The sequence below is a fragment of the Falco naumanni genome, chromosome 3 (genome assembly GCF_017639655.2).
Source record: "Falco naumanni isolate bFalNau1 chromosome 3, bFalNau1.pat, whole genome shotgun sequence".
Taxonomy (NCBI): Eukaryota; Metazoa; Chordata; class Aves; order Falconiformes; family Falconidae; genus Falco; species Falco naumanni.
The window spans coordinates 102,557,536-102,572,753 of record NC_054056.1 but is presented as its reverse complement, the minus strand read 5'-3'; the positions used below and the strand labels follow the sequence as shown (position 1 = coordinate 102,572,753).

The window sequence follows — 15,218 nt, the reverse complement described above, 5'->3', positions numbered from 1 at the left end:
TGAGACTGAATCATTCTCTCTATCAGTTAGAGGTATCTTACTGCAGATCCGTGTCTTCAAGCACAGTAAGGCAACATTGGTCAATGCTTCTGGACTCCAAACTATCTGCAGCAGCTCAGCAAGAGAAATCGATCACTTGACAGTTTAACTCTGTGGTTCCACCCCAGCAGACATATAGGGAAGCACACCCAACAGAGCTTCCTCCATAACTTTTTAACCTGCTAAGGAAGAACCATGCCTCTTTGCCAAGGAGAAACTTGGCCAGGAGAAGACACTCCTAAGGAAACTACCAGGCAACTGCAAGCAGTAACAATGTCATGGACACGAGAGATACAAACTTGGGAGTCAGTGTAATAGAGATCTCTCCCTACATTATGTCATCAAGCAGAGCATGCTTCCCACTCAGGATGATATATTAGGCTTCTCTTGTTGCAGCTGTGTAGATCTATCTCTCGGGAAGGCCTGCACTTCACAATAAAGAATGGGGATTGCAGTTGTGACCTGACCTTGGATAGCAGCCGTGCAGATATGGGAAAGGGGAGACTTTTCCCCACTCTACCTACACATCTCAACAAGGGTCAGTCACAGTCTGCTTCCAAACTTATATGCTTGGCTGAAAGAGATGTAACCAAAAGCACAAGGGAGTCTAATTACTGTCTACATACTCACCAGAAGCATGATGTTGGTTTGGATTCTCTCCCACGTGCAATTCAAGCTGTATCTTTCAACACGATATGCTTGGGAGAGTTGGTAGAGAAGCACAATCTGTCCTCTTTAGTAAAACTTCTCTATATTGCCAGCTACAAATACGGACAGCAAGAACACCAAACAACCACAGTCCCAGCCATAAAATATAAAAAGACCATTTTTTATTTTATAAAATCTTCTATTATACTCTTTTATAACTGGAAGGTGATGAGAGGGGAGGGGACTGTTCCTCATATGGCATCTGAGATGTAGATTTAAACCTGTTGCCAGACAGGTATAAATACTATCATGCATATTCCGAAAGTTTTCTTTATTATCAGAGAACACATTTTTTACTTTGATTCAGCCTTCACATGGTATTTTTATTACATCCCACTCTTTTTCATGGGAAAGGTAATTCATTATGAAAATGATCTTTGTATGAATTCACACAACCGACAGGGGAGATGTTCTATGTCTTAATGAGGTACTAAAACCCAAGAAAAACAAATAAACCAGGGACTAAAAAGTAGAATTTCAGAAATACAAAAAGAGCCTTTATAGACCAACTGTTGAATTAAAACATTAAGAGGAAAAAAAGGACATTTTCTCAACTGAATTCAAAACTAAAACCAAAAACTATGAACACTAGAAATCAAAATAAAAAGGAAGGAAAAAGAACTGTAAAAGTGGTGATTCCAACTGCCAGCAACTGGAAGGAAAAAAAATCTCCATTCCAGGACTTCCTGAGTCTAATATCATATTATCCCTAGCTCAGCTAAGCTCTCAGAGATCTCCTAATAAATATCAGCCTCATGCTTACCTCCCATTAAAATCAGTGTGATTTAGCCATCTGTTTAAGTACTTCACAGCACTGGTATCACTATAATTAAAATATTTCAATGGACAATAAATACTATAGAGGAGATGATAGCTAAGCTAAGAATAACATAGAAAAATTCAGTTCTCGTAGCATAATAGCTGCAAAACAGTTTGGCATCTTGGCTAACAGGAGGAAGCCCAACAAAGAGAACATTATACAAAAAGGCAATTTACTTCTCCAGAATTTTCCAGTACCCCTTTGCTGTTGATGCAGTTATGCCCTTTAGAATTACGCCTTTCTCAAGTGCTTGGCCTTCAAAGAGACTGCGGTGAAATAACTGGATTGAATCTTCACCCATTAAAAGCAATTTTATGTTGTCAGAACTTCACAGGAATCAAATGAGTTACAACACCATAAAATTAGTATAACGTAATTATTTGTTGCCATAGAAATAATTACTACTGGACAATATTGCATGAGGGTCACACAGAGACAATAACAGGCTAACAGATCTAATTTTATGAGATTTAGGCTGTTTATTCAGCTCCTTTGATTAACACCAGAAGAAAGTGAATGCATGAACAAAGCATTATTACCATATCTATAAAAACTAGCAATTTATGCAATTGGCCTACCTTATTATACGCAACACTGCAGAGACTTCTACAGAATAAGCAGTGCATGACCTTTCCAGGCTGTATCAAAAACCTTTCCTGCACTAGTTTTGCTCCCAGCTTTTCTCAAAAATACCATCTCTCTGCAACAACCTGCTGACTTCCACGTGTGGGAAAACTAGACCACTTCAGAACTGCTGGCTGACACCAAGACATGGCTGAGGGCCTCCACTGTTAAGCATAAAATTAGCTACAGAATAAAGTAAAAACACAGCATTCTCTTCTCCCTGAACTGCAGAATGCTCAGTATCCCTCGTGATCAGGAATTCAGAAAATAGAGGCACACACCACTCACATTTACAGCATCTAGCACCAAGTCACCTCAACCTGGCTACAACCAAGATTAAACAGCATAGTGGCAAAAATCCAAATGTCCATCAGACTCCAGGTGTCTATTAACCTGGAGATGAACAGGTGATATCAGCTTGGGAAATTTAGGGGGAAAGATTCCAACACAGCCCAAAAGATGACATTAAAACCATGCAAAAATGAGTTTACATACAAAAGAATGCATCACAGTATTATGAAGTAGGAAAAGGAATATACTTACTTTCATATTTTACCACAACTTAACTGAAAATCATGAGGCTATTCACCTGATTAGAAGGTTATTCATCTGATGATAATGTTGAATAAACCTTTACCTTAATAGAATTACTTTCTTTTCTTGGTTTTAGAGGAAAAACATTATGCATTGCCCAAATTCTACATTAACTTCAGTGGAATTACTCTAATACATAAAGATATGCCAGTGCTTAAATTCATAATAGTGAGCTCAAATACACGTTTCACTGTAGGGATGTTTTTTTATAACAAGGTCTCAGGTTAAAGGCAGAAATCCAAGGAAGGTCCAAATTTTTCTTAAGTTCAAGTTACATTAACATATCCAAAAAAGGATCATGAATATGTAAATCTTGTTCAAATCAAACTGAAAAGTTATATTTCATAATGAGGTTCTGCTGTAGACAGTAACCTTGTATTGTGCTAACAATAACTTTCCAGCACTTGACTAATAATGAAACAAAACTCTCCCCAAGGAGACAGAGAGGACTTAGGTTTAACTACACACATGAATATGAAAGTTTTTTACTGATTCCCAGACAGACTGTAAATATCTTCATTTGTTCTATCAGAAGCAGAATAAGGTTGACTAAATTTTTATATTAGTATTCAACTTTTCCTGATGTCACCAGTTTCTACAGGCATTGTTCTACATTCATTATTAAATACCCTTCCAGTTGTCTCTGTCGTTCATTAATTACCTAGAAACCAAATTTAGATCATCGCATTTGAGGGCAATCTAATTAGGTACCATGTAACCACCATCTAACTTTAAACTTGTAAGCAAGTAGACTAATTGGCAGTGCTGGACACAAGTGACATCTAGTCCTCCCAAATGCCTTAAACGCAAACATAGTGCATAGCTCCCCATTACTCACTTGGCATTTCTCAACCCTGATCCAGCAGATGGAAGGATACTCCACCCTTCTCTGCTGATTGCACAGATATGGATCTCCGGAAGCGATAGAATACAAGTGACGTAAGCTATAATAAATCACCCATGCTGGGAAACATATCCACTAGGGAATGGAAACTCCTAAATGTAAAACGTGTTCATTTTACCTTACCCTTTGACCTTGAGCTCCATCTCTTCCAGGTGAACCTGATGCTCCTGGGACACCCTAAGCATTACAAAGAGAGGGCAAATGATGAGATCAAGTGAACAGAATCCAACTAAATCACTTTCCAATGAAACTGTAACATGCTTTTGGATAAATGTTTTGGATAAATGGAACTATGAAGTTCAGCAACGGGTGGGACCATAGACGAGATTCAGTAAAGGAGGTATTTCTGTGAGATGAGAGATGGTTAAATAGGCACTGTTAAAACGCACAGGCTTCATACCCCCTCACTACAATCCCCTGTTAAGAACACTGACAATTTCATTAAGTCAGGCCTCCTGTGCCACTAAGCTGAAAAGAGTTTGATTTCCTACATCACTGCAACATCGTGACAGTGTAACTCCACTGCACAACATCAGTACCTTAACATAAAATTTAGCTCCTGTTTCTTTCTTTTGCTAAAATGGAGCCTGTTACCATATTGCTTGGTCAGTGAAGCAATATCAAAGGGGAAATACCTGCCTGAGCACAACTACAAGTTACATCCAGCAGTTCCCCGTTGCTCAGGTGAAATGTCACACTCTGACTCATGAAGGCTGCAGAGCAGCACTCTGGGGCCATCACTGCAGTGGTCCAGAAGGCTAACAAAACTCATCTATGAGGAAAGGCTGGATGACTTTACTATCCCTAGCACATATGAGCAAGAAGGGGGAATCTGGTAACAGCCAACAAATACTGGAGTGATATAATCAGCAGAAGAGAAGCATCTAAAAACAGAAGAGCAAATGAACCTGAAAAGCAGCAGTGAATTGGAATGCAATCTCCAGACTAAGTAACAGACACCAAACTGAGTAAGACTGGCTGAATACTTGAGACACAATGAATACAATCTTGTGAAAGATAGCATTAAAAAGATTAAGTGCCCGATCTGTCCTCCTAGATAATTACAGGAGAAATTTAATGGGTTTAAATTGAAAACAAGCAGATGCAATTATTCACTGTGTAAGCAGAAGTCTTAGAGTGGATACTTTTTGAGTCTATAGAAAAGCTATTTCAGTGTTAAACAAGGTCAAGAAAGTAATTGGTTCTTCAGGCCCCAAACGCTTCGGTCACTCCACACCAGCATACCCTAAACTCTCTTGATTGTAAATCTCTGTTCAAATTCAACCTAACAACACATTTCTAAGCAGTTTTGAATATGTGCCCTAAATCCACAGTGATGTCAATTCAACATTCTAATTTAGTAAGAGACAGGTTAAACAGTAATTTAGGGAATACCTGCAGGCCAGGAAAACCAAGATCTCCCTTCTCTCCCTTTTCACCTGGTGGCCCCTGCAAATTAAGAATCACACATAGTAAACCAAATACATGGTTACTTTCCTATTTTTTAATGGTTCCTTTCAGCTTCTTTAGGAGAAAAAACCGAACACCAACCAATGAGAAAACAGACTACTTTTCCTGCTGAAGCAAATCTACAGACTCTATTTGCAAAACTAAATGAAGAATTTACAATTCAGAATTAACCTGACAGAATACTTCAGAATTAACCTGACAAAACTATAGCCCTCATGTTACAGAAAAAGGTAGTTATTTTCTTTTCTCCTCAAAGAAATCTGTTTCTGTGCAGCCCTCAAATATGCTTTCTATAATGATGAAACCAATGGATTTTTATTAAAACTAGATGTGTTTCTGCAGTACACACACAGAACAGATATAATTTTCTAGATAATAAACTGATTTTAATTAAATTTTATGCAGAAACACAATGTTGCTATGAAATAAATATTCTTATAATTAATGTATTCAGTATTATTCTCTGATGACAGCATCATCAAGAATATACAGTTTTGGTAAATCACTTCATTATAATGTACAGCAGTATCAAGTAAAAAGTGGCTAAAAAGAAAAAAGCATATTATAACGTAGCAAATTTTGAAAAATGTCTAGCAGAAAGAGATACGTATCTACTACCTTTCAAGGCTTATGTGTACCCATCTACCAGAAACGTACATGAAACAAGATTAGCGCTGCTGGTTCATTATTCTACCAATGTGTCTTTATGATGAAATTCTGAGACTTATTTCACAACAGCATTGCAAACTCCAGGCCTAATCACCTCCTCTGGTGACAGACTCTGTAATGCAGTGAATACTGTTGTTTAATTTTGGCAGCAAATACGGGGTTCTTGCTTGGGCACACCTTTCAAGTCAGAACTGATCCATGATGAGCAATACCACAACGAGGAAAAGATAAAATATTATTTTTTTTATTATTTTTTGGTGTCATGTTACAATCCCACTGCAATTTTTTTCACTTGTCTCCAGGCTTGGATGCTAATACCTGGGTCATATTCAACCTGTGATCAAATCCCTGCAGCTAACTAAAAATTCAGATGAAATAAAACCAGAAATGTTGGCATTGAACCCACATCTACTACAAGTTAAACCCAAATCTGTAATTTCACTCCAAATATTGAAATTCAGATTCTGATCAGGACACCAAAAGATATTTCAATCAGTCTAAGATATGTGCTGTGCAAAACATCACACAAAAGAACTCTATTGATTTTGTAAGTCTCACTGGAAGCCCTTGAATAGAAAGTCCACTGGGTCCTTGTGGTCCTGGAGGTCCTTGGGGTCCAGGAACACCAATTTCACCTCGAGGTCCATCTGGTCCCTAAAGTAGCACAGGACATAAGTTAAACTCTTATCATATGGGCAAATGCAGCTTCTGTTTGAAGAATTAAATACCAATAGACTCAAAAACATCTGAAATATGAGTTAACATTTGATTAAGCAGTTAGGGTTCAATTTAAAACTGCCTTGTTCCTTTATAAATACAAATACAAAAAAAAAAAAAAAGAGAAGATTTATGCTGCGAAAGCAGCATTCTGAATTTCATATCTTTTATCAAGGAATAAACAGGACAAGCAATTGTTATGAAAAGAGACACACCAAACGCCAATGGCATTTCACTATGCGTTTTCCTCAGCAACATCAGAGACAATCTGGAATTCATTTCAAGGTTTACATGCAGCAGAGAGAAACCAAGAACCTGTGCATGTGTCAATTGTAAAGTGCTATAAAAGTACCTTTGGACCTGGATCACCACGATGACCTTTGGCACCTCTGACACCTGGGCCACCCTGTGAAGCACAAGCACAGGACTTGCTGAAAACCAAAACACTCAAATAAACAAAAACGAAATCCAGAGAAGCCCAAACAGTTTTTTCTTGTTCCTGAGGCAGTGTTCAGAAATCAGTGAATATCCTGTTGATATCTTCCACTGGAGTAATTAAACTGAGAACCTACTTAAGTGTGGCCATACACAGAAACAGATTTAAACACAGATGTGGCTAATTTCTAGAGCCAGGAATGCACACCACATAAGCCTCAACATAACACTGAAAGCTACAACAGGGATGGAATTTATACATGTGGTCATGGGTTCCCCTTCCAGTTGCTGAGACCTCCTGCACATGTGCCTATTCTCACCAAAATCATCACATTGTTAAAGGCTGAGTTTCCAAGAAGGCCAATGGCATCCTGGCTTCTATCAGCAATCGTGTGGCCAGCAGGACCAGGGCAGTGACCGTCCCCCTGCACTGGGCACTGGTGAGGCGGCACCTGGAACCCTGTGTTCAGTGCTGGGCCCCTCACTGCAGGGGGGACACGGAGGGGCTGGAGCGTGTCCAGAGACGGGCAACGGGGCTGGGGAAGGGTCTGGGGCACAAGTCTGATGGGGAGCGGCTGAGGGAGCTGGGGGTGTTCAGCCTGGAGAAAAGGAGGCTGAGGGGGGACCTTGTCGCTCTCTGCAGCTCCCTGACAGGGGGCTGTAGGCAGGGGGGGGTCGGTCTCTTCTCCCAGGGAACAAGCAACAGGACAAGAAATGGCCTCAGGTTGCACCAGGGGAGGTTTAGATTGGATATTAGGAAAAATTTCTTCACCGAAAGGATGGTCAAGCATTGGAACAGGCTGCCCAAGGGGGTGGTGGAGTTGGTGGTGGAGTCACCATCCATGGAGATGTTTAAAAAATGTTTAGATGTGGCACTTAGGGACATGGTTTAGTGGTAGACTTTGCAGTGCTGGGCTAACGGTTGGGACCCCGTGATTTTAAAGGTCTTTTCCAACACAAATGATTCTATGATTCCAATGACTCAGGAGTATTTTTCACCAAGGAAAATTCCAGAATCTACAAGATTTACCATGGTTTAATTTAGAGCTTCTTTGAGGTAAAATACTCTTTTGTCCATTTTTCTCTTTTTTGCTTTCTTCAGCGGTGCATACATCTGTTAATCATTTATTAACCAACTGTTGCCTTTTTCATTAGTATCATCTGAGACACTTGAGTTGCATATATCTACAGATAGCTGCCATGTGTTTTGCATGCACATGATGCATGCACTGTGTACTCTAGGATAGCATAAATAAAAACATTTTTTTCCCCACTTTCTTCAGATCAATTTCACTTTTCCTCCACCTGATTATATTGCTTAATCTCTTGGAATATGAGCTTCACAGGAATTCTGCCCCTCTTCATACTCAAAAAGGACCTCATACAACCGGGCACCATAACTGAATAACTTCCTTTAGAAGCTACAAAAGTACTTATAAAAATAACAGTACTTACATTAAAGACTAAAAAATAGAAAATAACCTTATCAGGTATAATGCATATACTGCTCATAGATACTAATCTAGGAGACTTTAAATAGGGATGCCAATAACATAAATGTTTGGAAGTACCAGAGTACTCTCGCTCTTCAATGAAGGTATCATGATAGTCTCCATATGTGTGATCACACAGTAGTTTTCTACTCCTTGTCTCAGCTCCTTCAGTATTCTCACTTCCATCCCACAGCTCTAGGGCCACGACCAATTCCAACCCTAAAATCTGATCCCACGCTCTCCACAGAACCGTGTTGCAGTTGCCAGTTCCCAAATTTCAGGTCCTCATTTCTGCATTCCAGCCCAGTAGCTCTCTCCGCCCTCCCTCCTGCCTCTGTCTTTCTCCTGCATCTCTCTCAGATTAAAAATTCTTATGCAAATACTGAGCAAAATATCTGCAACTTTTTAATATTCAAAAAAATCACAGTATTCTCCCATTTTGTTCTCAGAGACAGATTACATTTTTACTGAGTAAGAACATATACTTACAAATAGCCTGATGCTGAGCCATGAAATCATATGCTTTAAGATTCACAGTGAATTTGGTACACTTGTTCACATTTTGAACCCAGTAACCTTTGCCTGGTTCCAGAAAAGCATTGATTTAAGATGAAAACATCACAAGAGCCTCCCTCATTTTTCTCATAAACTTGTTTTGGTGGTTATTCCCCAGCACAACTAAGCTTGTATGACCAATTTCAAATTTTTCATTTCTTTGGCTTCTGCTTCTAGCCAAGAATTCTTGTTATGGTTTTTTTCTCTTATTCTACGTAACTTCTTAATAAAAAGTGCTTTTCCCCATAAACAACTCTTAACTAACTGTTGTCAAATCCCCTTTTATTTCTTATTAATAGGTAAAACCTATGAAACACTGAAAGCTTTTCTTTGCAATTAAAGTTCTCCAATCCTCCAACATTTTTTGTGTCCTTTTTCACCTTCTCCAGTTCTGCCACACTTCTTTCAAAGGCAGGTGTCAGGTTTGTGTGATACCTTACTCTTACTTTGAGTGGGGAACTTCAGAGAGCATGACCTAGTTCTGGCAAAGATACAGCTGTAAAACCACTATCCCATAATGAAAACTGCCAGGTAATCTTAACTTTAAATGATACTTTGTCTTACCCAAAATGACCCACTTCCTAAAAGAGCTTAAAAAATATTTCCAGAGTTACTATCCCAGTCAAATGGAAGCCTTTTATTTGGAGTCTTTTTAGTCTGATGTCTAAAACTGGCTACATGGTAGAATTCTGATCTCTTAAACAGTAAAATCCTTGGCTTACAGAAAAGTCACATGACATTTTAACAACTTGGAGCAGTACTGGCCAGACATAGCACATGTGACTTTCTGACTTTTGGTTGGCGCAGAGATGAACACTGACTTTATTCTTTTGCTCCGCTTTTTCCTAGGCCTCTTACTTTTTTCCAGAGCTATGCCATCTAACTGTCTGGCAAAAAATGTACCACTTAGAAGAGGCTGAGTTCCAGAATCACATACTCTCCTGTCTAGAAAGTGATTTTTCTGCTTGATTTTAAGCCCCCTCTTGCATGGCATTATGATTCTCAAAATGTAATACATGTAAAACATTATTTTACTGCTAGGTTAAACTTTAGTTCAAAACATACATGTATCAGGAATTCGTATAGTAACACACATCCTTCCAGTCAAATAATTTTTAAACATTTTTCATTTTACTGTGAAATGTGGTCAGATGGCTCCATTTCAGTTGCATTTTTGTGTGATTTATCCCATTGTCTTTTCACAGAACACAAGTTGGTCACCTATATACAGAAACTAAAAGCTTAATCCATACTTTCTTTATAATCTACATTCAAATAGGAGAACACAATAATTTTTCCTTATTCAAGATAACAGCTCTTCAATGAATTTTATCGTGAGTTCCTTTCCAAATTTTTGTACCAGAGCTTGCAAAACAGTTCTTGCAGAAAGACTAACCAGTGAGTTGTTAACAGGGTAAATGTCTGCTAGGATCTCTTATGTCTCATTCGTCTTATGTGCATGTGAATTTTGTTGTTGAACATGTATCTCATGTAATTTGCTAATTAGACCTTTTCAGAAACTTATTTTCCTTCACATTCTTCACTTGATCTTTCTCTTCAAAACATGCTCTAGGACCAACCAGGACACAGTATGAACAGAAACACAGTTCAAACTTGTTCACAATAGGGCCTTATCTCAAGCTAACTTAGCAAGCAGCCCTAAGATGCCAATAAGAGTTTTCAATCTAGTTGTAAAAGAAAAAAACACATGACTGTTCTACAAACACCCCAGCATCCCAGTTAGGAGTCTCATTAAACCAAATCAATAATAGACCATTGCAAAGAGAGCCTACAACTTTTCTAAACTGCTAAAAAATCAGCCTTGGGATGTGAGATTGAGTTATCTAACTTTAGTGACCTGTATCTCCATTAACTGGTCTCATACATTGTCTGAGTTCTTCCACAAGCCAGCAAAGAGAAAGGAGGTTTATTCATCTTTCTAAGATACTATGCTGAGATGGAAGGAAAGTTAAATAATTGTCTTCTGGAAGAGACTATCTAGTTCCACTGGTTACGCAAGGAACTTAGATATACATTTACTTAAGAGTTACACAGTAAACACTTAGACGAGTGCTATGAAGTAGCACCACAAAGTACAGGTAAAAGTTGTGACAGTGTGTCCTTCATCATTCACTGGCAAGCTAGAAGAGTTTCAATTCAGCTTTCACCAAAGCCAGTTCATTTCATCCTCTTTTCCCTTCACAGCTTTCAGGTACCTCTCTGCCTCTAAGGAGCTCTCAGAACCAGCACTTTTAGTTCCACTTTCTAGTAAATATTGTACTTAGGTAGGGCTTTTAAGACAGAAAAGTCTTGTTTCATCATTTATCACACAAGTGGCATTGTCATACTCCATATCTTTAATTCATAAGAACACTGTAAACTGAGCATTTCAGAAAGCTAAAATCCAACCTACATTTAATATGCATGTGCTAGCGTAGACAGAAGATGATTAAAAATTTGAAAATAAATAGCATTGACTATGATTTATCTGCTAATGCTACAGACAGGTAACAGGATTCAAGGTTTTTTGTAGCATATTACTTGGCATCTTTGCTACAAATTGAAGGTAATTTTATCTTTTTGCCAACACGTAAAACCCTAATTTAACCTTATTAGTTACACAATGGCAGTATATCCATATTTTGAATAAAGGTGGCCAGCAGACTGTTTGGTACAGTCGACCACAAACCTGAATAAAACCTTACCGGTGGTCCAGGAGGTCCAAGAGGACCCTTATTAGCTTCTGAACAGGAACAAGCATGAGGAAGGGCAGGGCAATTTTCCTCATCTCTCTAAAGAAAGATCAAGATAAGAAGAGAATGATGTCCAAAACTTTGATTCAGAAGTTAAGAATTTTATGAAACTAAATTCGATTCAGAAGTTAAGAATTTTATGAATCTGAGATACGGTACTGTGTGGATGCCTCAAAAGCACCTACTTGATTCAGAAACATACATCTCTTAGACTTTCAATAGGACAAGTAATCAAAGCATACTTGAGCTTTTTTTATAACTCTTACCCATCCATTTCCATTAAAACATTTGTCTCAATAAAGGGGAAAGTAAAAGGTAAACTCTACGGTTATTGAAAGAGGTTTCTTACCAAGCCAGGAAGCTCACAGCATTTGTCTCTATTGGCCCATGAGGTAGCACAAACAATGTCAAACATCTGTAACTGCAACTGTTTCAAAACAAGAGCGATGTACAAAATGACTGTTAGTTGTAAGATCATTGCAAAATGGAGACATCAGCAAGTAAAGCTACCTTGATTCAAGCACTTCGACTAGACAGAGGAAGGCTGTCAAATTCAAGCAGCTAGCCACAAATATGTTAATTTGAATGGTAAAAGGCTTGTGTTCTAACAAACTTGTCTGAACTGTCAGACATTACATGGATTGAGCAAGCTGTTCAAGGTTAAATGCTGCAGGTATTTCTTGGATTACCCCCACCTCCTTGATTAAATTTCTGATTTTGCCCAATGGTGCCTCCCAATACATTTTTGTAGTAAAGGAAGCATCAAGAGTCAGGCAAAAGAGAGCTCAGCTTCTCAAAACTGAGTAATTCCTTTTAAACCACTGGTCTGATGCTCATATTTTATCTGGGACAAGGTCTCCTGTAGCTTATTACTTACACTGAAGCTGAACCACAAATAATATTAATCATTTTCTCCAGTTTTATTTTACTTTAGAATATGCCCTCTCTTATCCATATTATCCCCAGGCAATGATAGTTTAAGGATGATGAAAAGCTTGCTCAGTACATGACAACATGGGCAGAAAATTCCCACCACAGGTCTGTGAACATGGTTTGGGCAAGCATTTAATCTATGAGAACACACACATTTGGTAAAAGGCTGCTAGGTAATCAGAAGCAATATACTGAACAGGACTCAATGGTAAAACCAATTGGAAAACCAATTATCTCCTTTGCAGCCTTAAACTGAACAAAGAGGTCTAGAGGAATGAAGCTTTCTTCTGTTACTATTCCTATTCTTTTTCCATGCTTCATTTATGTGCATACTGAATAGAGAGGGGAATGGAACAGAATACACTATTAAATTAACCCCACATGTTAAAAAATTTGAGGAACTGCTAGAGATAGAACTATCTTTGGGTTTGCTCCCATTATTATTTTCAGTGCCATTATTTTAACACTAGAACTGGAGAGGAGTGAAATTAAAAATTTTCTTAAAGCTGCACTGTTTCTAAAGCTGCTAGAATGAACTACAGATGCGCACCTTCAGTTTCGCCTCATTTTGTTTTTTTTCTATTATAGGTAAACTATTATATTTTAAACAAAGGAATGCTTTCATACACATAGAAACTTCTCTTACCTGCCAGCAGATTATCTGGTTTGTAGATATGCTGCGCTACAGATGCAGACCCACGTGAGCTGGCTCCATGCTGTAAACACCTTAGATAGCTGAAGCACAGGCAGCATGAAGGCAGCTTTGGGACCCTTTATTTGGCCCCACAAAGGTCTGTCCTAAGTCCAGCAAGTCTGTGTCCCTGGCTATGTCAAATACAAGCTGGTTCCATGTGGAGCCACTTAGATGCCTCTCTGCTACACATCCCAAAGCTACCAATCCCAGGAGAACTCATTAGCCTGAGCATAGTAGTACATGAACGTACTGCTCTGGGACTCAGAATGACCCTCAGCATTTGCATGATACTATACTTAAGCAAATAAGACATCCAGAAAAGGAGTGCAGCAACACCTGAGCTGCTTATGCAGAAAGCAGCTTAGCTTCAGAAGAATGGCAGATTGCCATTTTCTCTACAACCCAGTCCAGCCCAAGCTATTCTGTTATCATGAACAATGGAAGGTTGACAGTATTGGCTAAATTTATGCAGTCCTACATAGGCGTGTACACGCATTCATTTTCTCTGGATTAGACAATCTAGAGATCCATAGTGATAAAGCATGTTGGTGTAAAATAAAGAGAAAATAGACATTCTCCAAATTGCTGTATTCACCATCCAAATGTTGAATGACTCAGTATTCTTATTTTAAAATATTACGTGGGTTGCTCTGACTCAAGCTAAATAATTAAACAAAGCTTTCTTTTCTACCATTAGACATTTATTCATAATTCTCTGCATTCATACTGATTTTGCTTTCTAAATGTCCAGCCCCACAAGCAGAACCAGTGAGATGGAAAACTCTGACCATCCTCATCTGATCAGGCTACAGTTCTGCAAAGATTTCTCAAGAGCAGACCACATCACGCATTACGTTTTAAAGCTGGACTTTTTATTAAATCCCACTGAAGGAATAAATAACATTATTTGTTGCATGTCACAGTCAGGTTTCATTGCTCTAGTTGGCTGGAGTGTTTGACCCAGAGATGCATCACTATTGAGAGATGTTAAAAGGGCTAGGCACCTTTAGCCTAATCCTCTTTTTGTCCTATCTATCTATATTTTTGCCTGTTCACTGAACTGTTGCACACCATATGCATCGATGGGAAAAAACACTGATATAATTATATTCCCTCAAAATTGAAATGTTTTGCAGAATTCAGGTGATTGCACTAGATTCATTTATTTAAAAAAATACACTAAAAACATTCTGACTATGTTAAACTGCTATATGTGAATACAGTCAGAACAGAACATCCATAATTTTATTCCAAAATAACTGCCTGTCAGTTTTTATTTTAGGTAATACACACATCTAAAACTAAGATTAAAGCATTTCATGAAAATACAGCTGATGAAAAAAGAACTTTTCAGAACTAGCAACAAGCCCCAATTTTTATATCAATTCAAACCTATTTTTAATGTCTTATGAATAGGAATTTTTCTTGTATGCCAGCCTTCACGAGCCTTTTAAAACTGTGAAGACACCAGAACCAACTAAATCCAAGAATTCTAATTCCAATGGTGGCAAAAGCAATATCTAAGGAGGCACATGTGTACTTCTACCTTACGGTCTACCAGCTTTCATGACTTTCAGATCAGGGATTTCCTGCCACAGGTTTGTTAACAACCAATATTTCCATTTCATTCATCTGTCCAGGCTTCCCTACAATCTATGTAAATATTTAACACCCACAAAATTCTACAAGGAGCTGCACTGATCTACTACCTGTTGTGAGAGGAGCCTCTATCCTGCCTCCTACTAGCTTCCTTTGATGTCCTCTAATTTTTTGGAGCAGAGGAAACCAACTCATTCATGCCTTAAATGTG

General features: G+C 38.4%; 1 protein-coding gene across 4 annotated transcripts in view; it reads right to left on the bottom strand.

Annotated features, from left to right (window-relative positions):
- COL14A1 (collagen type XIV alpha 1 chain) overlaps positions 1-15,218 on the bottom strand; it is a 123,461-nt gene that overhangs the window by 20,602 nt on the left and 87,641 nt on the right. For all 4 annotated transcript variants that reach the window (XM_040587646.1, XM_040587645.1, XM_040587648.1 and 1 more), the window contains 6 exons: positions 12,131-12,208; positions 11,734-11,820; positions 6,898-6,951; positions 6,387-6,482; positions 5,085-5,138; positions 3,813-3,866 (listed from right to left, as the gene is read on the bottom strand). In XM_040587646.1, the coding sequence (XP_040443580.1) occupies positions 3,813-3,866; positions 5,085-5,138; positions 6,387-6,482; positions 6,898-6,951; positions 11,734-11,820; positions 12,131-12,208 (423 nt within the window). The remainder of the gene's footprint in view (positions 1-3,812; positions 3,867-5,084; positions 5,139-6,386; positions 6,483-6,897; positions 6,952-11,733; positions 11,821-12,130; positions 12,209-15,218) is intronic.